The sequence below is a fragment of the Hypanus sabinus genome, chromosome 16 (assembly GCF_030144855.1).
Source record: "Hypanus sabinus isolate sHypSab1 chromosome 16, sHypSab1.hap1, whole genome shotgun sequence".
Lineage (NCBI taxonomy): Eukaryota > Metazoa > Chordata > Chondrichthyes > Myliobatiformes > Dasyatidae > Hypanus > Hypanus sabinus.
Genome location: NC_082721.1, coordinates 28,937,119 through 28,962,542, shown reverse-complemented (window position 1 = coordinate 28,962,542; position 25,424 = coordinate 28,937,119). Strand labels below are relative to the sequence as shown.

General features: G+C 44.0%; 1 protein-coding gene across 1 annotated transcript in view; it reads left to right on the top strand.

The window, feature by feature from the left end:
* The first annotated feature begins 2,549 nt into the window (after nt 1-2,549).
* Nucleotides 2,550-25,424, top strand: part of yjefn3 (YjeF N-terminal domain containing 3) — a 126,992-nt gene continuing 104,117 nt past the window's right edge. The window contains exon 1 of the mRNA XM_059990805.1: nt 2,550-2,680. Coding sequence (XP_059846788.1) covers nt 2,616-2,680 — 65 coding nt within the window. The 5' untranslated portion in view covers nt 2,550-2,615. The remainder of the gene's footprint in view (nt 2,681-25,424) is intronic.

The following is a 25,424-nucleotide window of genomic DNA, read 5'->3' as shown; positions in this document are numbered from 1 at the left end:
AGAAAAAGTTATTAGACACAAGGTAAAGCTCACCCCACTCTGTCCCATCAAAAACTCCCACACAGGGGCACTACCAGGTAGGTAGATAGGTAGATGAGATAGATAGCTAGATAGAATCATTTATTTTGTAGATGTTGGAAATCCAGGGCAACATGCACAAAAAGCTGGAGGAAATCAACGGATCAGGCGGCATCTATGGAAATGAAGAAACAGTCGACATTTCAGTGTGAGGCCCTTCTTCAGGACTGGGAAGTGGGGGGGGGGGGGTAGAATCCGGAGAGGAAGGAGTACAAGCTGGCAGGTGATAGATGAGACTATGGGAAGGAGAAGAAGGATGGGTGAGTTACAAATGCAAGAGGTGTTTAGTTTCAACCCTCACCTCCATCTCTGGAAAAATGCCCGTGTGATTTAGCTGCTCTGAACCAAACCAATTGTACGGTGGCACCACTGCCTCCAGCGATCCGGGGTTCAATCCCTGTTTACACGTTCTCCCTGTGACCGTGTGGGGTTCCTCTGGGTGCTTCAGTCTCCTTCCACATCCCAAAGACTTGTGGGTTGCTCATGCATAGGTAAGTGGCAGGATCTACAGGAAGTTAATGGGAACGTCGGGAGCATAATGTGGGATTAGAATAGGATTAGTCTAATTGGGTGCTGAGTGTGCTAACGGGTCTGTTTCTGTACTCTAAGCCTTAACATCATGGTTTAAGAGGTGAAAATAGACTCAATAATAACAAAAACTTAGAAAATCATGACGACACAAAACTGCAGATGTTTCAATGTTGAGACTTAAACAACCTGCTGGAGGAAGGAATTGTTGACATTTGGGGTCAAGTTCTGATGCAGGGTTTCAACTGGACACATCAGCAATTCTCCACCCCACAGATGCTGCGTGACCTGCTGAGTTCCTCCAGCAGATTATCTGTCGTTCTGCAACCGTGATCCAGTGTGTGTGTGCATGTAAATATGTGAGTGTGAACGGGGTGGATGTTTGAAGCCAGATTTTGTTTGTGTGTGTGTGTGTGTGTGTGTGTGTGTGTGTGTGTGTGTGTGTGTGTGTGTGTGTGTGTGTGTGGGCGCGCGCGTATCCGCAACTTGAAAACTAAAGGTCATAAACAGGAAGCGTGGGCAAAATGTTCAGATTAGTAAACAAAAGTGGGAAAACATTGCCCTTATTTTTCTATTTCTACTTAGCTTCTTTCCCTTGAGTCCATTCAAGTGCCAAGGGATTCACCTTTAAAATTTTGAGAGTGCAAAGAATTCCACGATGGTTGGCAAGCCCATCACAAAGATCGACTGGGGCTCTAACTTCACTCACAAGGACGTGAAGACCTCTCTGGCCCTCTCAGACAGTCTGCACGATTTTAATATCCAAACTCGACTGCAGGAGTTCCTTCCCCATTCATTCGGTTTGTTTTGTCTTAAAACTTGTCATGCCCTGCAACCTAACCTTCACCTTGACTGGCTGGCAGGGGATAGAAAATCATTACAATGGTACAGAAAAAAAATCCTTCTGTTGTAGAACAACTCTCCCTTTGCAAATGCTGTATGTCATGGCAAACATGCATTGCTACTGGTTTAATCAGCGGCCTAATGGAACACATGGCTGCGAACTCGTGCACATGATAACATCATGTGGAACATCATAAAGGACTCCTTCCATCCTGCGCACGGACTGTTTGAACTGCTTCCATCTGGTAGGCGCTTCAGATCCCTCCAGACTAAGACTAATAGGCACTGGAGAAGTTTTTTCCCTACGGCAGTCACTTTGCTGAACAGTTAACTGCCGGTTAACTGTCGGCTAACTATTACTTGGATTGCACTACCTGTATGTATAATCTATATTTTCATTTATATTTATCATTATTATTGTTATGAGCAGAGAGACAACATCTGCCGGAAGTAAATTCCTTGTATGTGCACAGGTACTTGGCGATTAAAGTCTGATTCTGATTCTGATGCTACACACACACACACACACACACACACACACACACACACACACACACACACACACACACACACACACACACACACACACACACACACACACACACACACACACACACACACACTCGAGTTCACACAATATATTACATTGTGCACCTAAATACAGATACATACAGATGCACATGCACAGATATGATGACACATACACTCAGTTGAATGCACACAAACAAATATGTATACAAAGACAAATAAACACACATCTGCAGGCACACGCGTATAGCTATGCAACCCATATACACAATTCTTGGATATTCACAAACACACATTCATAATAGTCTCAGACGTACTTTGGGTTTAAACAGAGCACACTCACAGACACATACACTCAAACAAGTATGTTCACACATTAAGGCTTACAGTAAATGGGCACAATTAAATTGAACACACAAGCTGGCCAATCCTGATGCACCTACTGCAGGCCAATCCTGCTCTTTTCTGTTGGAGCTGATGTTCTTCTGATTGGCTGCTGCATCAGCCAGTGAGCAAGGTTACTGAATCACAAATGAGGATGCGATATATCTGTGAAGGCAGAGAGTCTGACAGCAGCTCACAGCTTCAGCATCAGCAGCTGGCATCACCTCTCCACTCTCTGGGCACCGTGCAAGGACATGGCCAGCACCATTCATGGCGTGGAGCCGGAAACTGGAGGGAACGAGCCTCTTAAATTCATCAGGTAAGCAGCAGCCAGTGCTGAGAGTGTCTGTGTGATTGTCACACTGATTCCTCGAAGGCTGGAAGGTCTGCACTGTCTTAAGGCTGCATCGTTACAAAAGGTTTGGAGCTCTTGTGCAGGAGATGTCTGTAAGGGATGAGTCCCATATGCTTTGTGTTTAAACCTGATTCATTCTGAAGGGGAATGGTGATTGTAGCAGAGCTCTCCACAAGTGTCCTGAAGGGATCGAGCTGCCGCTTGGCCAGCCAGCCAGGCACACACTGCTCCATAAAGTTCTACATGGTGGTCTTGAGCGAAGTAGGTCCATGCTGAAGGAGAATTTGTCAGGTTTAAGACTGAGTGTTATCTGTCCTTGGATTCAATTGAAATCTGCACATTGTTCTCCTTAACACCAGTGGCTGAGGAATGTAGAAGTCACATCTCTGCAGCTGATTGGCTGCCTCCCATGTTGCTTGCCCTGTGATTAAACTATAGGGTGTAAACCAGAGTGTATGTAACAAATTTGCATTTTCTTCTGTTGGGTCTGCGGTGCCAATGTTGTGTCATTCTGAGCGGTCAGAGCTTGTCAGGGCAGCCTCCAGGTCAGAGGTCAACTAAATAGTTTATTATTGTCACGTACTGAGATACATTAAAAGGATTTTGTTTACGTGCCGTCCAGACAGATCGTAGTATGAAAGGAAAAAGAGTAATATAGTCATAATATAGTCTTATAGTTTGAGAGCGAGAGTGCAGGGCAGGTAGAAAAGTGATTTGTGAGGGCCATGACGAGGTTGAGTTCATCTTTATCGTCTGCTCAAAAGTCTCATAACAGCAGGATAGAAGTTGTCCTTGAGCCCAGTTCTACATGAATGATGGAACAATGAGAAATGGAGAAAGGTGTTGAAGTGCACCAGGCACGAACATTCAGTTCAGAGGGTAAGGTGTAAGGTATACGATCTCACAGAACTGATGCACGTTATTTATTGTGTGTTGTTTGAGGTTGGAGATTAGGAAGCAACAGTGAAAAACCTAATAGGAATTACAGCAGCAATGGCAAAGTTGATCGCCGTGACGACAAACTTACTGCTGAGTAAGTTTGCTCTGTTGTGACAAGTGCCCACAGCCATAGTGAAGCCTAGACTTTGCACCTTTCTTACGTACAAACAGGCACGTCTGTTACCTCCTACCCTGCGTCATCAGTGTTTGGCTTTCCGTCGAGAGAACAGAAAAGGGTCCTGCTCTCCCCACAAGAAGCCAACTGCTGATGACGCAGGTTGGGAAGTTATCAGTGTGTCTCTTGGCATCTAACAGCTCCAGTCTTCTCTCCCAAAGTGAAGCCTCCTGCTTGGGTGGGAACCTTGGAGGCTTTGTCTGATCATTCTGAGAGAAGTTGCTGGGGGTTTGTAAGGATATTGCCAGGTGTGGAGCATCACGTGTCGGTGGAGAGACTGTCCAGCCTGGTATCATTTTTGCTTGGAATGAGGTGGAGACCGAGGAGACTTGTAATAATTACATAAAATTATGTCCTTTTCAGGGTGAATAGGGAGAGTATATTATGCAAGGTAGAAAGGTCAAATTTAAGATTATTTCTTTAAAAAATGCTTGTCCATGGAATGTGGAATTTGCCAGCAATGCCAACATTGGTTGTCCATACCTACCTGTCATCAAACTGTGTGGGCAATTCAGAATTAGTTACACCGGGACTGGAGTCACGCAGAGGCCAGATAGGCACACGCCTTAGTGACTAGATGGGTTTTTAAAGCAATCTGGTAGTTTTGTGGTTACTATTGCTGAGAATGACTGCTTCTTCAAACTCCAAATTTACTTAATTACATGAATTTAAGTTGGCAAGGGGATTTAAGAGACACCTTTGACAGAGAGAGTAAAAAAAGGGAGGGGGAGAAAACGAAATTTAAATAAAACTAAAAAAACTAAATAAGTATTTTTCCCCCTCCCTTTTATTTCTCTCTCTCTGCCCATCACTCTGCCTGTTCTCCATCTCCCTCTGGTGCTCCCCCCCCCCCCCGCCTTTCTTTCTCCCGAGGCCTCCCGTCCCATGATCCTTTCCCTTCTCCAGCTCTGTATCACTTTCGCCAGTCACCTTTCCGGCTCTCAGCTTCACCCCAACCCCTCCAGTCTTCTCCTATCATTTCACATTTCCCCCTCCCCCTCCTACTTTCAAATCTCTTACTATCTTTCCTTTCAGTTAGTCCTGACGAAGGGTCTTGGCCCTAAACGTCGAAGGTGCTTCTCCCTATAGATGCTGCCTGGCCGGCTGTGTTCCACCAGCATTTTGCTTGAGTTGCTTGAATTTCCAGCATCTGCAGATTTGCTTTTATCATTGTTGTTGTGGAATCCTGCTGTGTGAACTTACCTGTTGCATCTGCTACAAAAGGAATTTCACTTCACTGGTTGGAATCCAGCTGAGCCTGTGAAAAGGCCTATGGGAAAACAATTGTCTCTTGTTGCTCCAAGGGATTGGTGGCACTGGGGAGTTATGGAAGGGATCCCACTGGACCGTTGGTGGGAGGGTTGGGGGCAGGGGCCAGCAGCTCTGATGCCTCCCCACAGAGAATAGTTTGCCATTCCTGACACCTCCCTATCCTTTCTCGATCTCTCTGTCTCCATCTCCAGACACAAACTGTCAACCAACATCTTTTATTAAACCTCCCGATATCCACAGTTATCTTGACTATACCTCTTCCCACCCTTTCTCCTGTAAAAGTGTTATTCCCTTTTCTCAGTTCCTTCGCTCTGCCATGTCTGTTCCTAGGATGTGGCTTTCCATTCCAGGACGTCAGAGAACGGGGCTTCCCTTCCTTCAGCACTGATGCGGTCCTCACCCGCATCTCCTCAATCTCCTGAACATCTGTGCTCATCCCATCTTCCCACCACTTTCACAGTGATTGATTTCCTCCTGACCTTGCCTATCATCCCATGAGCCTTCACATCCAACACATCATCTTCTGCAACTTCCACTATCTCCAAAGGGAGCCTACCACTAAACGTATTTTTAACTCTCCCCACAAACCCCCCTTGCTTTCTGCAGGGATCACTTCCTCTGCAATTCTCTTGTCTATTCATCCTTCCCTACTAATCTCCCTCCTGCCACTTATCCTTGCAAGTGGCCTAAGTGTTACATCTACCCATTCGCCTCCTCCCTCAATTCTGTTCAGGGCCCCAGTCCTTCCAGTTGAGGCCACACTTCACCTGTGAATCTGCTGGGTTTGTTTACTGTGTTCGGTTCTCCTGATGCAGCCTCCTCTACACTGGTGGGACCCACCGTAAACTGGGGGACCGCTTTGTCGACCACCACTCCATCCATCAAAAGCGGAGCTTCCCGGTAGCCAATCATTGTAATTCTGATTCCCGTTCCAATTCTGGCATGTCGGCCCATTGTCTCTTGTGCCACGACGAGGCCACTCTCACCTTGCATTCCATTTCGATAGCCAAATATCGATCTCTCCTTCTGGTAAATTTTTTCCCACCCTCTCCCCTCTTCTTCTATTCCCTTCTCTGGCCTTTTACCTCTACTCACCTGCCTATCACTTCCTCTTGGGTCCCCTTCCTCCTTCCCTTTCTCTGGTGGCCCACTCTCCTATCCTAGCAGATTCCTTCCTGACAGACCTTTGCTTTTCCCACTCAGCTGGCTTCACCTATCACCTTTTGGGTCTCCTACTTCCCCTCCCCCCATTGTTTTATTCTGGCGTCTTCCCCCCTCCTTTTCAGTCCTGAAGAAGACGCCAACTGTTTATTCATTCTCATAGATGCTGCCTGACCTGCCGAGTTCCTCCATCATTTTGTGTGTGTTGCCTGAGCTCACGTTCAGATCTGGAGCCGACCCCAGGCAATTCTTCCGGTACCATTGATTCTGCCTGTTGTTACTCCTTCCACATTCTGCGATCTTTGAACCTTCGTTTAAACAAATTGGCCTCTTTCTTCGTTGAAGCACAAAGGAAATATCAAAACCAAAAGTACCGAGTGATCCATCTGATTAGAGACTGCGGTCATCTCAAAGGCCAAGTTGAGTTACTCCACCTGTATTCGAGAAGCTGAGATCACTGCACATTGCAAAGGCTATGAGGCCAGCTATTCCAGCTGGAGTGAAATCTACACTCAAAACAAGCCGAGTGTTTCCAATGCAACCACTGTTCTGGTATCTATCTGACTACACAGAAAATTACCCAAAACACAGGGCAAATTCAATCTGGTCAATACCAATTTGGTCAATACCATCAAATTCTATCTGGTCAATACCATCAAATCCAATTTGGTCAATACCATCAAATCCAATTTGGTTAATACCATCAAATTCTATCTGGTCAATACCATCAAATCCAATTTGGTCAATACCATCAAATCCAATTTGGTCAATACCATCAAATCCAATTTGGTTAATACCATCAAATTCTATCTGGTCAATACCATCAAATCCAATTTGGTCAATACCATCAAATCTAATTTGGTTAATGCCATCAAATTCTATCTGGTCAATACCATCAAATCCAATCTGGTCGATACCATCAAATCCAATTTGGTTAATACCATCAAATTCTATCTTGTCAATGCCATCAAACCCAATCTGGTCAATTCCATCAAATCCAATCTGGTCAATACCATAAAATTTAATCCACTCTCAGTCATCGGCAGCTTGGTGGAAGTTGGATTCAACAGAGCAGTCAAGTGGCACTTACTCTCACTCATAACCTTGTCACCAGTGCCACCTTTGGTTTTGCCAGCCCACTCAGCTGACACCCTCACCACAGCCTTGGTCCAAGAGTAGACCATTGAGCGGAGTTTCAGGTCGGAGGTGAGAGTGACTGCCTTTGACATCAAGGCAGTGTTTGTCTGGTGTGGCATCAGGGAATCCTGGTAAGACTGAAGCAAGTGAGCTGCAAGGGAATGGCTGTTAATGTGTGGAGTTATACATTTCCCGTGTGGGTGAACTACTATCTTTTGTGTGAGGGAGGGTGTTGAGGGTTTGGGGTTTGCGAGTTCTTGTTTCTTTTTCATTTTTGTGCAGGGGGTGGCTGATGTCTTTACTTTCAATGACTTCCATGGTTTTCTTGTTTTGTGGCTATCTGGAGAAGACATATCTCAGAGTTGTATTCTGCACACATATTTTGATAATAAAATGAACCTTTGTACACAGAAAGTACGCTATAGTTGTCGGAAGTCAGTCACCCTGGTGCCAGGGGAATATTGCAGGAGGCCCTCAGAGCAGTGTCCTTGGCCCAGCTATCTTCACCTGCTTCATTGATGATCCTTCTTCCATCATATTGCCTTGGGAAGAGTGCTGATGATTGCACAATGTTCCATCCCATTCACAACTCCTCAGCCAGTGAACGAGCCATATCTGGATGCAGCCAGCCCTTGAGAATCATCAGGCACAGGCTGATGAGCTGAGGATAATAATCATGTTATGGAAGTGCTGGATAATAATCACTTTCATAGATTAACCACCCACCCTTGACATTTAAAGGTATTACTACTGTTGAGCCTTCTGCCATCAATATTCTGGGGAATCACCATTGATCAGAAACTCAGAGGCATAAGAGATTCTGCAGATGCAGGAAGTATGTACATGAAATGCTGGATGAACTCAACAGGTCAGGCAGCATCAATGGAAGAGAATAAACAGTCGACGTTTCAAGCTGATACCTGTGTGTGTGTGTGTGTGTGTGTGTGTGTGTGTGTGTGTGTGTGTGTGTGTGTGTGTGTGAGAGAGAGAGAGAGATCCTGTGGCATGTCAAATTGTTGGGCAAACAGACGTTGTTGACTGCAGATCATGGTCTCTCTTTGGGGCTTTGTTGTTGCTTGGTGGGTGGTGGGCACTGAAGCTTTCTGCTGAAATGGGTGTGCGTGAGGGGGAGGTTGGGGCTTTGCTTCTGCTTGTGTGTGGATGAAAGGAGTGCAGGCTTTGGGTGGTCTAAAGTTTTTCTGTCATTATTCTTTGGGGTTCTCTTCTGTTTTCCTGGATGTCTGTGAAGAGTAAGAGTTTCAGGTTGTGTACTGTATACATCCTCTGATATTAAATGGAACCATTTGAGCCATCAGGAGTGAAGAGTCATAGCCCGAAACATGGACTGTTTACTCCCCTTCTTAGATACTGCCTGACCTGCTGAGTTCCTCCAGCATTTTGTGTGTGTTGACCAGAAACTCGAATGGACTGGATAGGATCATTGTCCAAGCGCTGAGACTCCTGCATTGTGACTCGTCCCGAGCATGCCCGGTGGGTGGAGGGATATTCTTCACTTGCCTGGTTGGGCACCTCCAAACAACCTCATCAAAGAGTCTGATATCATTCGGGATGAAGCGATCCTCTAACCTAAATATTCAGCCCCTCAACCACTGACATATCCTCAAAGCGGGCTGGGGTTCCTCCCCAACAGCAACCCCCAAACCCAGGAAGGGCAAGGACACACCACGTAGGTGAACTCCACCACCTTCAGAACCCCCTCCAAGTTGTAAGCCATCCTGAACCTGGAAATATGTTGCCATTTTCTCATTGGCAATAGTCTTAACCCCTTAACTTCCTTGCCAATGCTTCTGTGGGAGGACCTTCACCACCACCTCCTCAAAGGCAAATAATTAAAGGCACTAATTATTGGTATTACACCCTAGGAGAAGATGTTTAAGCAGAAGATGGAGAAAGGTGTCAAGGACGATGTGAAATGTGAACTGTAAAAGCTGGCAGAAACCTGATAATTCTCCTTCTGCTGAATACTCTGTGTGTGTGTGTGTGTGTGTGTGGGGGATGAAATATAGGATGGGGAAATATAAATCATAGACAGTCCCAATCAAAATTAAGCTGACAAATTTAGAACAAATTTCAAAGTAAACTTATTATCTAAGTACATATACGTCACCATATACAACCCTGAGATTCATTTTCATGCGGGCATGCTCAGTAAATCTATAATAGAAAAATAACCATAATAGAATCAATGGAAGGCCACACCAACTTGAGTGCTCAACCAGTGTGCAAAAGATGGCAAACTTAGCAACTAGAAAAAGAAAGAAAGAATAATAATGCTAATAAATAAGCAATAAATATTTAGAACATGAGATGAAGAGTTCTTGAAAGTGAGTCCACTGGTTTTGGGAACATTTCAATGATGGGGCAAGTGAAGTTGAGTGAAGTTTGGTTCAAGAGCCTGATGGTTGAGGGGTTATAACTGTTGCTGAATCTGGTGGTGTGAGTCCTGATGATCCTGTACCTTCTTCCTGATGGAAGCAGCAAGAAGAGAGCGTGATCTGGGTGGCGGGGGTCCCTGATGATGGATGCTACTTTTCTGTGATAATGCTTCGTGTAGATGTGCTCAGTGGAGGGGAGGGCTTTACCCCTGATGGTTGCTCAACCATTCCTCATTGCACACCAGTGTCTGTATTATAAAATCTCACTGCATCCCTGATACAGTGTGGTTAACTTACTGGACTAGCATCTAGGTGCATATGTTTGAATGGTAACATTGCAGCTGGAGGGTTGGGATTAAAATAATCAGGACTGGAGTGAAAAGTGGTCTCAATTATAGCGGCTATGAAACAATTTGACTTATAGAACACATTTGGCTGGAAAATGACCTCAAGGAAGGACATTCATCATTATTATCCAGTCTGGCCCGATGTGACTCCAAACTTACTGTAGTTGACGTTCCTTTGAAGTGGCCTGGAGGGCAATTAGAGCTGGATAATATACCTTGCCAGTGGTGTCAACATCCTGTGAATGAACGAACAAAGCAAACCAGAATAATAAAACTCTTTTATTCCAGCTGTCTGCTTTCCAATGGTGAGTCTAAAAATGTTTCATTCAATGTTTAACTAGTTAAAATGTCAACTGTGTTGTACTGCAACAGAGTGATGTGATCACAGGATGTCTGATGTTATGCACACTCCATCACCGCTACCCCGCAGTTTCTGTGGTATTTTTAATGTCATTTGAATCACTTCCAGCAGGTTCCAAAAAAAAGAGGTTATTTTGCAACTGTATTATTGAAATATTGGTAGCCCCTCAGGGAAGGCAGTGAAGGATTTTGAGCGAGAACAAAGCAGGCTCTCACTGATTACTGCAGGCAAAATGTTTACTGCCCCAAGCAATTGCCCCCCCCCCCCTTCTGTTCCGGTTTTCCCTCAGAGAAAAAAGCAGAAGATAAAGAAAGTGAGAGAAAAAGGTGCAGATAGAACAAGGAAGTGAAAATAATATAAGAGGGAAAGAAAGGTATGGGGAGAGGAAAAAAGAGGGAAAGCAAGATATGGCAGAATTTTTTGCTTTTGAGCAGGAATTGGAAGTAGTTCACTGAGTTACAAATTCATTCATGAGGATGCAAGACAGAATGAGGATAACCCAGCCTGTGTGTTGCAACCTTCAAACGTTGATTCAAGTTGAAAGCACAGTCCATTCTCCCTCTGGGATATGGTTGCTTTCAATGCTCTGGATCCATTTGTACTGAATTCACAGTTGCTTGTGTTGAGTGCCATCGGATTGTCGTTGACTCATGGCAACCCTATGATACGGATGTAGATTACCAGGCCTTTATTCCATGCAGATCCTGCTGCTGCTGCCCAGGTTGGCTCCTGGCTGGATTCGAACTCAGGACCATTCGCCTCGAAGTCCAGTGCTTATTCCACTACATTACCATCAGAGACATTAGTACGTGGTATATGGAGAGGTTGGGCTGAGCCCAGGAAATTGGAACTGGCTCTGAGGACCACTGTGGTCAGAATGGACCAATTGGGCCTGAGGGTCTGAATCCAGGCTGCATTGATTATGACCCAATGGGGTCTATCCCATTAATGACTAGTGAAAAGTATGCATTGCTTTATTCAAGCTTTAAATTACAAAGAGAACATGCATGCACTCATGACAAGACCAGAGGTCATCAATCTTGTTCAGAGTTGTAGTTTCCTTTTGTTCTCTGAGTCATGAACTCTAACCCCCTCCTTGAGAGTGTTGGATTTACAGTCACTCTGCCATCTTAGGCATTCATGGTGTTGTCCGACTCAGTCCCTCTTAATCCATCTGTTAATCTTCAGTGAGACAGCACCACATTAGTATCTGGTCTGAGTTTAACCCATTTACATCCTTTTGCCAATAGGTTATCTATCGTTTGTGACACTTCAAGCTCCATTTCCCACTGCAGCAGCTGTGTAACACCCAAGTTGCTGATGCTGAGCCGATCAGGTATAGAAGAGCAATATATACACAGAATGCTGAAGAAACTCAACAGGAACTCTAACAAAGGACATGAACAGCTGATATACTGGGCCAAGAACTTTCATCAGGACTTCAAAGAGGAGCAAGCTCCTGAAATTTATAGGAGGTCTTGATTCCCTATGTTGGTCCTGAGACTGAGTCTCACATGTCAAAATTTTGCTGTGTTAGCTGAGACCTGTGTTACCATAGTGATTGTCATTGTGTTTGAGAAAGCCCCTTGCTTCTTATCTCACTACAACCAGATAGACACTTTCCAATTAATTAGGCCTTTAGGACCATGTCATAGTATAATGAGCTGACTTTGCAATTTATTGCTGCTGTGTACGGTGGACTATTGTCCCTTTGCTCATGCTGGACTAGGTTATCCTGTAATCAATCAACGCTGGAGATTCACTCCAATTGTGTGGTTAGCAGTCCCGCTGCACATACTCTGTTGACATTCTCAAAGAGCTTCACAGCCCATTAGATATATTGTATGTGGTAACCTCCAAATGTCTAAACATTGGTTAAAACTGAAAACGCTGTCCGTTCTCTGTTCTGGTATGGCTGGTTTTTTTTATAACCTCCACTACCACAACACTACAGGATGGAGGCAGGCGCAAAGGGTGGAGAAAAATGTGTTGCCCTTGTCCTCGGTGCATGTTAGAGGTGGATAAGGCCACTTAATTTGGTGAGAATCCACTACTGTATCAGCTCATAGAATTACAGATGGAGAACACATGGCTTGTCCTTTCCTGCCATTCTTCCTTGAATCCTCCAATGGTCTTGAAATTCCCTGAGATTGTACCTCAGATTTCAGAATCAGAATCAGGTTTGTAATCACGGATAAAAGCTGTGAAATTTGTTGTTTTGTGGCAGCAGTGCAGTGCAATGCATAAAAATATTAGTATGTTAGTATGTATTACTAATTAGTATTAGTATGTTACAAAAAGAAGTATACTAAAACAAATAAATGGCACAGAAAAAGAGAGCAAAATGATGAGGGAGTGTTCATGGGTTCTTGGTCCATTCAGAAATCTGATGGCAGAGGGGAAGTTGTTCCTAAAATGTTAAATGTGTGTCGTTGGGCTTCTGTACCTCCTTCCTGACTGTAGCAATAAGAAGATGGTATGTTTTGTGTGGGGGTCCTTAATCATGGATTCTGCCTTTCTGAGGCATTGCCTTTTGAAGCTTTCCTTAACGGCAGGGAGGCGAGTGCCCAAGATGGATCTGGCTGAGTTTACAACATCCTGTCGATTTTTTTCTGATCCTGTGGATTGGCGCCTCCATACCAGACGATGATGCAACCAGTCAGGACGCTCTTCACGGTACATCTGTAGAATTTTGTTAGAGTCTTTGATGACATACCAAATCTCGTCAAACTCCTAATGTAATATAGCTGTTTATGTGCACTCTTTGCATGCCTCCTCATCAGCAACTGAAATTCTGCCAACAGCAGTTGTATCCTTGGCAAATTTATAGATTTCTGGCATCTTTCTATTTATGTGTTTGTGTGTTTTGATTTCGGATCTTTCGATATGTTCTTCCCACGCAAAGATTTGAAAACAAAGAGACAGTCTGAAATATTGCACCAAAACTCAGTATAAACATGCAATGCATTTAATATCTAGCCAATGAAACATGAATGGTTAAAATGTTAATGAAGTAAAGGTTATGTTACCTACTGGAGTGTAAATAAGCAACAATTAGTCAGCCTGTCTTGGTAATTGGTAACGCCTCACATCCATTGTGTAAGGTGATTTCTCACTCCTTTCCAGGTGTACTGAAAAAGCCCAAAGGCATTATTGGTTAGATCCAATGAAGAACCTGTAGAAGTTAGAATTCAAACAGGTACATGCTTTCAAATCAAATACAGCAACTCAACGACTGAGCTTTCTGAAAAGAGTAACCAAAAGGATTGATGAGAGCAAGGTGGTAGATGCTTAGCAAAGCTTTTGGCAGGATCCCACTGGTAGGCTGATCTGGAAAATGAGATATCATGGGATTCAGGCTGAGCTAGCCAATTGGGTACAAGATTGGCTTGGTGGATGGAGTCAGAGGGTGGTAATGGAGAGTTGCTTTTCAAGATCAGGGGGCTGCCACAGCGATTGATGCTGCATCCCCTATTGTTTGTCATACAGAATAACAAATTTGGATGAGAATGTAGATGACATAATTAATACTTTTGCAGTATACAACAACATTGATGGTGTGGTGGGTAGTGAAGAAGTTTGTTTAAGGTTACAACAGGATCTAGATCAAGTAGTAAAATGGGTAGAGGAATGGCAGACACATTTCTCACTGCTGCCATCAGGAAGAAGTACAGGACCCTGATCACCAGGTTCAGGAACAGTTGTTACCCCTCAATCATCAATTTCTTGAACCAAAGGGGATAACCTCACTCAATTTCACTTGCCTCATCATTAAAATGTTCCCACACCCACTGGACTCACTTTCAAGGATGCTTTATATCTTGTTCTTGATATTTGTTGCATATTTATTCATTATTATTGTTTCTTCTTTTGTATTTGCACAGTTTGTTGTCTTCTGCACTCTGGTTGAACATCCTAGTTGGAGGGTCTTTCATCGATTCTGTTACGGTTATTATTCTATAGATTTGTTGAGTATTCCCACAAGAAAATGAATCGCAGGGTTGTATTTAGTGGCATATAATTTGAACTTTGGATATATTGGAAAAACTCAGCAAGTCAATTAGCATCAATGGAAGGGTCACCAGGAAGGGTCTTGGCCAGAAACGTTGACCGTTTATTCCCCTCCATAAAAGCTGTCTACCTTGCTGAGTTCCTACAGCATTTTGTGTGTGCAGCTCGAGATTTCCAGCATCTGCAGAAACTCTTGTGCAAACGAATGGCAAATATAATTTAACTCAGAAAAGTACAAAGTAATGCATTTTGAATCAGGATCAGATTTATTATCACTGACTTATATGTCGTGAACTTTGTTGATTTGTTGCAGCACTACAACGCAAATATATAAGATTGCCATAAATTACAGAATTAAATAAATACAGTAGTGATAAAGAAAAGGGATAACAAGGTATTATTCATGGAATTGATTGTCTATTTAGGAATATGATGGTGGAGAGGAAGAAGCTGTTCCTGAATTGCTGAGCGTGAGTCTTCAGGCTTCTGTATCTCCTCCTTGATGGTACTAATGATAAAAGGGCATGTTCCAGATGTGAGGTTAATACAGTATTTATATGTATTTGTGTGTGTGTGTGTGTGTGTGTGTGTGTGTGTGTGTGTGTGTGTGTGTGTGTGTGTGTATGTGTGTAAAACAAGTTGCACTGATTGAACTCAATGGGCACGTGGGTTTGCAACACTGTGAAATGAGCTCCCTGATCATTCATGACAATTGCGTGCACACACACACACGACCTTTCTCCTGAAATAAGAACAGAAAATGTTGGAAATACTCCGCAGGTCAGGAATGTTTGCAGAAAGAGACATTGAGACATTTCTTGGACCTGAAGCATTAACTGTTTCCCTTTCCACAGATGCTGCCTGACCTGCAGAGTGTTTCCTGCATTTTCAGTTTTTATTGAAGATTTCCTGCATCTGTGGTTTTTTTGATTTCCATTTACCGTTTAAAAGCCCATGACTGCGACACTTATAAGATTACAGACTCTGAATTTACTTCAGAACCATTGTTCATTTAGATCATGACACCAAGTAATGAAAGGAAGACAGATTTGTGTTTCTGCTCTATAATTTCACACCTATTTCAAAACTTTGCAACCACTGAATTATTTTGAAGTGTCTGTGTCAAGGAATATTGGCAGCCAGTCAGAATAGTAAGATCCCCAACAACTTGACAGTAACCAGATAATCTTACTTAAACAATGCTAATTGCTAAATGTTAATTGAGCATTTTGTTAATCCAGTTACAAATCCCTTGTTAAATACTGTGATGCTTTAACCATCTGAGAGAACAGCTACTACACTTATTTAATATCTACTCTGAAATTCTGCAATTCTTCCCACCCACATCTGCAACACTTCCCATGCTCTCAATCCCTTCACTAACTTTCAATTCCTTGGACCTGATCGCCTCATTTTCACCATGGATGCCCAGTCCCTACACACTTCTATCCCCCATCAAAAAGGACTCAAAGCCCTCTGTTTCTTTCTCAGTGAAAGAAAAATCAGTTCTCCCTCCACCACCACCCTCCTTCGTCTGGCAGAACTGGTCCTCACCCTCAACAATTTTCCCCTCGGCTCCTCCCGCTTCCTGCAGACTTGAGGGGTAGCCATGGGCATCTGCATGGGCCCCAGCGATGCCTGCCTCTTTGTTTGCTATGTAGAGCAATCCACATTCCTTGCCTTCCCCGGTAATGCTGCCCAACTCTTTCCGTGCTACACTGACGATTGCACTGGTGCTGCTTCAAGCACCCGTGCTGAGCTCGTCAATTTCATCAACTTTGCCTCCAACTTCCACCCTCCCCTCAAATTCACTTCACTTCTGACACCTCCCTCCTCTTTCTCCATCTCTGGAGACAGACTGTCGTGTGGAGTTTCTTGTGTTTATGATCCACTCTGAAAGCTCTCACACCTCTTGCTGAATCGGACTTCCTCAATTCGACAGTGGGATCCCCTCTGGATAGAGAGTTGAATCCGTGATCTTCCAACTTACTACTTACTGAACCACAGTCCACACTTGCAGATGCATGCAGGAAATCTGCAATCAAAGCAGGAAACACTCGACAGGGCAGGCAGCATGAGCAGAGTGAGAAGGACAGAGTTAGTGCACCAGGTCAATGACCTTTCATGTGAATTAGAAAAGTTCAGATGAAGGGTTTCCAAAACCACTTTTTTAAAAGTGGTAATGAAAACAAAAGTAGGGGATACAGTTTGTTATGAAGGTGAGACGTCCCTTCCTCTCAGTCACGCTTTCTGCCAAGGATCCAAACATTTCATATTTTCATAATCTTATGAAATAGGAAGATTCTATTTGGCCCATTGAGTCCAGGCTAGCTTACAAAGCAAACACATTAATCTGATTCCCTTTGTTATTTCTGGAACTTGTTTTCTCTTAAATCAACATCTTTCTTCTCCCACCTTCACTAATCGGTTCAGAATCAGGTTTTATTTTTACCAACGGCATATGTTGTGCAAATTGTTGCTTTTCTGCAGGGATACAGTGCAAAACATAAATAGTTACAAAAATAACCAAATGAGGTAGTGTTCATGGACCATTCAGAAACCTGATGGCAGAGGGGAAGAAGCTGATTTAAAATACTGAAGGTGGGTCTTCTGGCTCCTGTATCTCCGCCTCGATGGCAGAAATGTGAAGAGGTCATGTCTTGGATGGTGAGAGTCTTTAAAGATAGATTCTGCCTTTTTGAGGCACCACCTCCTGAAGATGCCCTAGGTGCTGAGGAGGATTATGCCTGAAGTGGAACTGACTGTACCTACAACCCTCTGCACCCTCTTGCAATCCTGTGCATTGGAAGCTCCATTCCTGGCTGTGATGCAACCAGTTCGGACACTCTGTAAGAAATTTGCAAGAGTCTATGGTGACATTGAAGATTCAGGTTTGTTCAACGTCATTTCCAGTACACAAGTGTAAAGAAGAATGAAATTATTGTTACTCTGGATCTGAGGCATTACAAAACATAAACACAATAAGATGAACACAAAACACAATAAATATAAATACGTAAGATAGCTTATATACTGTATATAGATTTATTTTATGTCCACAAAGTGACGCTAGGCACAAGAGTGTCTGTACGTAAGGTGACTGACCGGAAATGATAAAGTAGTGGTGGTTCGGGATGTGGAGGGGTGGTCGGTGGGTGGAGGTGTTGGAGGCCTTACTGCCTGGAAAAAGAGACCATTTTGAGTCTAGTGTTCCTGGTGTGGATACAGCGTGGCCTCCTCATTAATGGAAGTGGGACAAGCAGTCCGCCAGCAGATTGGGTGGGATCCTTCGTGCCTTTTCCGGCACCTTTCTGTATATGTGTCCTTTGGTGGGTAGCCCGGTGCAGGTGAGGCACTGGGCAGTTTTGACTGGTCATTGTAGAGCCTGTCCACTGCCGTTCAGTTTCCATATCAAGCATATTAGGACCCTCTCAGATGTGAGGATGGATGTGTGAAGTCCAGCTCTCTTCAGCCTCATTAGAAAGCGGAGGTGTTGGTGAGCTTTCCTGACTGTGTAAGGTGTGTTCTGGAACCATGAGAGTTTGTGTGTGATGTGCTTGCAGTTTCCACTGCTGTGCTGCTGATGTAAAGGAGATGGGGGTATGAATGCTGTGAGCTCTCCTGAAGTTTATAACCACTGTCTTGTTGACATTGAGGAAGAGGTTACTTGCCTGGCACCAGGGTTCGAGCTCCTCCACCTCCTCTCTGTGGGCCGTCTCATCGTTGTTGGTGATGAGCCCCGCCATTGTTGTGTTATCGGCGAACTGGGCAACGTCATCGCTCAGGTGTTTGGCCGTGCAGTTGTGCGTGTGAGGAGCGTACATCAGTGAGCTGTACACACAGCCCTGGGGGGGGGGGGGTGCACCCGTGTTGAGGATGATGGGGAGGGAGGAGTGGTTGCACATCCTGTCTATCTGAGGTCTGTTGATTAGGAAGTCCATCACTCAGTTGCACAGTGGTGTATTTAGGCCAAGAAGCACGAGTTTGTTCACTGAGGTCTCTGGGACATTAGTGATACTAAATCTCCTCAAGCTATGCTAAATTTTCTCAAACTCCTAATGAAGTAGAGCTGGAGTGTGTGTCTTCTTCATGATTGCATTAGTAGTTTGGGCCCAGGCTAGATCCTCTGAGATGTTGACATTCAGGAACTTGAAGCTGCTCAGCCTTTCCACATATGACCCCCTCCCCCAATGAAGACTGACTTGTCTTTGAAAAGTGGGATGAAACTGGAATACCTGGGGGAAAACCCATGCCGTCAAAAGGTGAACTCGCAAATTTTCACGAACAGCACTGGAGATCAGAAATGAACGTAGTTTCTTGGAGCTATGAGGTACCTATTGTGCCCTATGCTGGTCTTAGTTTCACTGGTCTCTGTATATCCCTTGGTAACGATAACTTTAATGAGCAGAAACAACATTTCACTGCATGAGTAGTCATACCATTGAACAGGCTCTCTCAAGAGAAGCTGCTGGCAGACAGTATTGATTTCTTCAAATTCCTTTCAGATAACATTTCTTTTGGAGATTAATGCTTCATAATACGAGGGGTGATTGATAAGCTTGTGGCCTAAGGCAGAAGGAGTCAATTTTAGAAAACCTAGCACATTTATTTTTCAGCATAGTCCCCTCCTACATTTACACACTTAGTCCAGCGGTCGTGGAGCATACGGATCCCTTCTTTGTAGAAGTGGGCCACAGCATGGGGTGATTGATAAGTTCGTGGCCTAAGGTAGGAGATGGGTTATTAACTTCAAACTTTCTGCATTTTCACTCAAAGAGTTGACCAGCACGTGCATGTAATGAGAGTGTCTTGGACCTCCAGGTGGGCCACAGCAGGGGTGATTGATAAGTTTCTGGCCTATGGGAGAAGGAGATGGGTTACACAGCTCTCATTACATGCATGTGCAGTTCAACTCTTTGAGTGAAAATGCAGAAAGTTTGAAGTTAATAACTCATCTCCTTCTACCTTGGGCCATGAACCTATCAATCACCCCATACTGTGGACTACTTCTGGAGGTCCAAGACACCAATGTCCACAAAGAAGAGATCCGTACACTCCACGACCGCTGGACTAAGTGTGTAAATGTAGGAAAAGTAAATGTGCTAGGTTTTGACGCCTTAGGCCACGAACTTATCAATCACCCTTCGTATAATGTCTGAACTGGAGACGTGGCTTGTGGTGAGTTAATGTTTTTTAGGGATACAGAGGCTCTCCCCTCTGTTGGTGGGGAGCAGGCCTCCCATCTGAATCAATCAACACATACAGTACAATAGAGTTGCTCTGGGTTAAAGAAGTCATCACGATTCCGTGACCCTACCCCTCAGCCTCAAACCTCAGGTGTAAGACATGAAGAGCAGGAGCTGGACAACCAGTCTCTCAAGCCTGCCTGCCATTCAACGTTCTGGTCTGCCAAAGAACTCAACCCCTCCTGTCATTTTCCCTATGCCCTCAATTCCCCAATCATCGCCACAAAAAAAACATTTTCATGTCATATAAGTCAGTGATAATAAATCTGGTTCTGATTTTGTCTTGCCTGCCTCACACCCACACATACCCTTCATTGTTGGAGGATGTGATCAGTGGGGAAGAATCAGGCTCACATAGTCCAACATGCTGCAGACATTCACTGCCTCTGCCTTGATGCTCGTGGGGGGGGGGGGGGAGGGTGAGCACAGTGTGAGTAAGGGAGATGGAGAAGGTGTAACACTGAATCATTGTTTTTTTTAAATATAAATCTATCCATTTCCAGTATATGGATGGTGCCAGTAAGGCCACATCTGTTGTGATCCCTAATTGATCTGGGAATGTGGTTGTGAGCAGCCTTCTGAAACGTGGCAACCAGTCTCTTAAAGAACAAAAATAAATCCCGAAATTAGCCGGGATTCCCTTCATTTACCTGCGACACGGTGCTGCTTAATCGGCAGGAGACTGTTGCCGAATACTCTCTAACTAGTGTCATTTGTGTGCACGTCACGTGGCTGTTGATACTTTATCCTGCTTAGAGCAAACAGTATTTAAGTAGTGTCGGTTGCGTGTGTCTTGTGCTCAAAAAGCAGTGATTTCTGTCATGGATAGTTTGGGCGTAATAAACAATCAGACAATTCAGAACCGTTTAGCTCACTGTAATTTCGAACATTGAGGCCTGGAGATGCCAGAAACGGTTGAGAGTGAAAACTAAACAATTTCAATACTTCAACAAGTTAGGGACTATGAAGAATTTGAAGGTTCCAATGAAAATGAAGATTTGGAGAATGCAATCGTCAAAAACATTGTATGAAGGCAGTCCATTATCTGCACCAGGTGTCTGTGTTGATTTTGCTCATTTACAGTCAATCAAAGGAACACGCCAGCATACACTGGATGAATTCTTCCATCAGTAACTATTAGGAAGTAAAACACAGTTTTATACTACTGTAATAGTTTTAGTATTGTTCTATTAATTCTGTATTTCATTTAAATACATAATTTGTTACTCTGTCTTTTTTTATATCTTTTAAACTGTTTCCATGAAACTTCAGCTAATTGGGGCAGCTGCTTAACTGGGCCAAAATGTAATGGTCCCAACGTATCCCAATTAGCCAGAGTCCCCTGTGTACATAAGATTAGCTTGTATACATAGACAGATTGTATGTTTATAAAGCGAGATAGAGGTGCAATTTAAAAAAATTATTCACTGTAACATCCTTCTGAAGCTGGTTGCTCTGTGATACACGAGAAGTAGCAGGATTTGGACCCAGTGACAATGAAACATTTATGTCTCCATACTTGTTAGGGAGGTGCTGTGGCGTAGCTCAGACAAGTAATTGTGCTGCTTTTTATCGATGGCTCTCTCTGCAGTCACTTGACTCATTAGGATAAAAATTGCTTGAAAGCCCATGCATGCTGGGGGGTTAACTTAATTTTAAAAACAGTGTAATGACATAATATTGATGCAACCCTGTGCATTGGGGGATATTTGATCCCTTTTCCATTAATCATCTTGATATGAGGAGAGTATCAGGGCCACTCACAAGTCACTGGATCCTCTAGCTGTCCTGTGGTTTGAACTGATAATTGCTGCAACCCACCATCACATTTACTTCATTTACCCTAGAACAGCTGGAGAGTTGGAATGACGTACAGAGTTTCCCAAAGGGGATGGGGAGTGGTGAAATAGCTCTATTTCAGTTTGCCACAGTGGACAAAAAATGGCTTCTCTCTCAGGGATAAGAGAGAGAGAGAGAGAGAGAGGGAGAGGGAGAGAGACGGAGAGGGAGAGGGAGAGAGAGAGAGAGGGAGAGGGAGTGGGAGAGAGAGAGAGAGGGAGGGAGAGGGAGAGGGAGAAGGAGAGAGAGGGGAGAGAGAGAGAATGAGAATTTGTCCATTTGCCTCTGGCTATCTTCTTGTGTGTGTGGCTCCATGCATTTTCCACTCTGTATGTCTTTGTGCTCCTGTCTGTGTGACTGTGTGTATGTGTGCATGTGTATTTATCTCTGGTACGTAGGGTATTGAACAGTACAGAATAGGAATAGGAGCTTCAGCCCATCATGACTCTGCTAACCACCATGCCAAGCTTATCCCATCTGCCTGCACATGGCTCATATCCTTCCCATTCTCTGCATGCTCATGTTCCTGACCAAGCTTCTCTACTTCTTTCTTTGCATTGAGATGTGTGTGTTTCCATCTTTGTGTGTTTATTTCTGTTTGTGCATGTTTCTGGCAGTGAATGGCTGCTTTGATCTAGGTATGAGTGTGTGAATGCCTCTGTCGATCTGCGTTTGACTGCAAGGTTGGGCAGAGCAGACGTAGCTGACATATGCAAGGTAACAATCTTTGGGAGGTCATGTAAACGGCAGGGATTTTAGGAATGTTGCTTTTCAGAGAGACCTTGGGGTGCAAGGCCAGAACTCCCTGAAACAGACAACACAACATATAGGGTGGTGGAAGAGACATCTGGTATGCTTGCTTTCGTAGGCTGAGACATTGAGAATAAGAGTTCCAAAATCATGTTGCAGTTGCACAAAATATTGGTTAGACAACGCTGTGCATCATTCTGGTCGCTGGACCACGTAAAGGAGGTGGTTACAGTAGTTCAATGGTTCCATTTAAATATCAGAGAATGTATACAGTATACAACTTGAAATTCTTGTTCTTCACGGACATCCACAAAAACAGAAGAGAATTTCAAAGAATGAGTGACAGTAAAAACGTTAGAACCCCCAAACCCCCTCCTCTCTCCTCCCATGCACAAACAGCAGCAGAGCATTGAACTTCCCCCTTCCCCACTTACATCAGCACCCCCCACGCACCAAGCATGCATTAGCAAAGCCCCCAAGAAAGACCATGATCTACAGTACAACAAAAACAGATCGTTCACCCGACAATTTGACACGTACCACAGGCGCCCTGATAAATGGTGTCACGCTGTGAGAGGGGAGACTAGCAGGACAGAAGAAAAACCCTCACTGGTTTATGATGTTTATTTCTACCATATCACTTTCTTTTTCTGAGTTCTCTGACTCAAGAGTCAGCAACAAACTCTCCCCCGCCAAGGAGAGGAAAAGAGAGAGAGATGGCGATTTGCCGAGCACAGAGACTTCTGACAGCCAATCTGCTGTTCCTGATATTCCGTTTTCTCCCACAAGGCTTCAATAGAGAGAGAGTGCAGGAGAGACTCACCAGGAATGGAGATCTATAGGTATTAGGAAAGATTAGATAGGCTGGGCTTACTCTCATTGTGACCTAGGAGGCTGAGCGGAGACCTTATTGAAAATTGTAGCACTATGAAGGCATTGATAGATAGTCATAATCTTTTTTTTCCAGGGCAGGAGGGTGATGCACCATCAGTAACTCACACTGAGACGTAAGGCGAGATATCGGCTTTTATTGACTGGAAGAAGAAACCAGGAGTGAGTGTCCATCATACTATGTCCTGGAGACTGAGGCCGAGCGTCAGGCCTCAGATCGCCTTTATACAGGGGCCTGTGGGAGGAGCCACAGGAGCAGTCAGCAGGGGGCACATAGTTCACCACAGAGGGTTTAAAACAAGAAGACATAGGTTTAGGGGCGAGAGGGATGACATTTAAAAGAGATCTGTGGGATTTTTCTCACATAGAGGATGGATTATGTTTGAAGCAGGCTGTCAGAGGAGGTAGTGGAAGCAGATACCATATAACCATATAACAATTACAGCACGGAAACAGGCCATCTCGGCCCTTCTAGTCCGTGCCGAACGTTTACTCTCACCTAGTTCCACTGACCCGCACTCAGCCCATAACCCTCCATTCTTTTCTTGTCCATATACCTATCCAATTTTGCTTCAAGTGACAATACCGAACCTGCCTCTACCACTTCAACTGGAAGCTCATTCCACACAGCTACCACTCTCTGAGTAAAGAAATTCCCCCTTGTGTTACCCTTAAACTTTTGCCCCCTAACTCACAACTCATGTCCTCTTGTTTGAATCTCCCCTACTCTCAATGGAAAAAGACTATCCACGTCAACTCTATCTATCCCCCTTGTAATTTTAAATACCTCTATCAAGTCCCCCCTCAACCTTCTACGCTCCAAAGAATAAAGACGTAACTTGTTCAATCTTTCCCTGTAACTTAGGTGCTGAAACCCAGGTAATATTCTAGTAAATCTTCTCTGTACTCTCTCTATTTTGTTGACATCTTTCCTATAATTACATTACAGCATGGTATATGATACCATTACAGCATTTAGAGGCTACTTGGATATGAAAGGAACAGAGCTACAGTATATGGGTGTAGTGCAGACAAATGGAATCAGTGAGGCATTTGGGTTAGCATAGACAAAAACGGGGAAAAGAACCTGTTTCTGTGCTGTCCATTTCAATGATTATGACTTTGTATCTGTTCCTGTATGTGCAAATCAGTCACTTTGTGTCTGCATGTGTGAATCTGTATGTCTATTGAGTATGACTGTGTGTCCGTCTGTGTGCATCAGTTCTTCCATCCTAGTAACCTGGTCTCTTGCATGTAAATCACCTGCAGTTTATCCTCGGCTCTTTTCCTCTGAATGAACAAAGGCAAAAAAGCTGTCAACAGAAAGCCCTGTGTAGACCTTAGACGACAGTTCACCTCTCTCCAGTCAGTGATTGCTTCCTTGTAGCAGCAGCCCCTCTATCTCCGTCGATGCAAATTGAATACTGGGCCATTGCTGATGTAGTATCTACCAATTAACTCATTGCCATCACTGATATTGAATAAAGACACAGTGACAATATTCCCTCAATTCCAAATTGTGCACAAATCAATTCAACCCTGAACTGATTCCACTTTCAAGGGCTCTACAAGTCATGCTCTCAGTCTATCTATTTACTTTTGTACTTGACCAGTTTGTCTACTTTGCACATTGGCTGTCTGCCCATCAGTCTTTGTGTGTAGTCTTTCATTGATTCCATTTATTTCTTTGTTCTACTGTGAACAATTGCAAGTAAAGGGTAGTATATTATGACACAGATGTACTTTGATAATAAACTTACTTTGGACTTAGTTTATGCGCTTGGTATGTCAGTGAAATTCTCTGCACAGAAGATGCATTCTTACCTCATTGTGACTGCTGGATCTCTTCACTGTGCCAATGACTCCTCTGGGCTTTTCTGATCCCTGAAGGTGGTTTGATGTGCTTAAACCAGTTGTTGACCAGCAGGAGGTGTGACTGAGGGACTGGGGGTGGGGTGGGGGTGCAAATGTCCGTCAGTATTGATCACAGCGCTTTAAAAGAAGAAACAGAAAGCGCTATTAGCATTTAGCATGGTTTGGCTGTTGAGTGTCTGAACTGCAATGGAATGGAAGACAATGTCTGCATGCACCTGCTGAGAAAGCTATTGCCCACAAGTAAAGGATCAAATATATTCATTAGTACGTGGTGTTACATTTACTGTATCACTTGATATCAGTCTGTA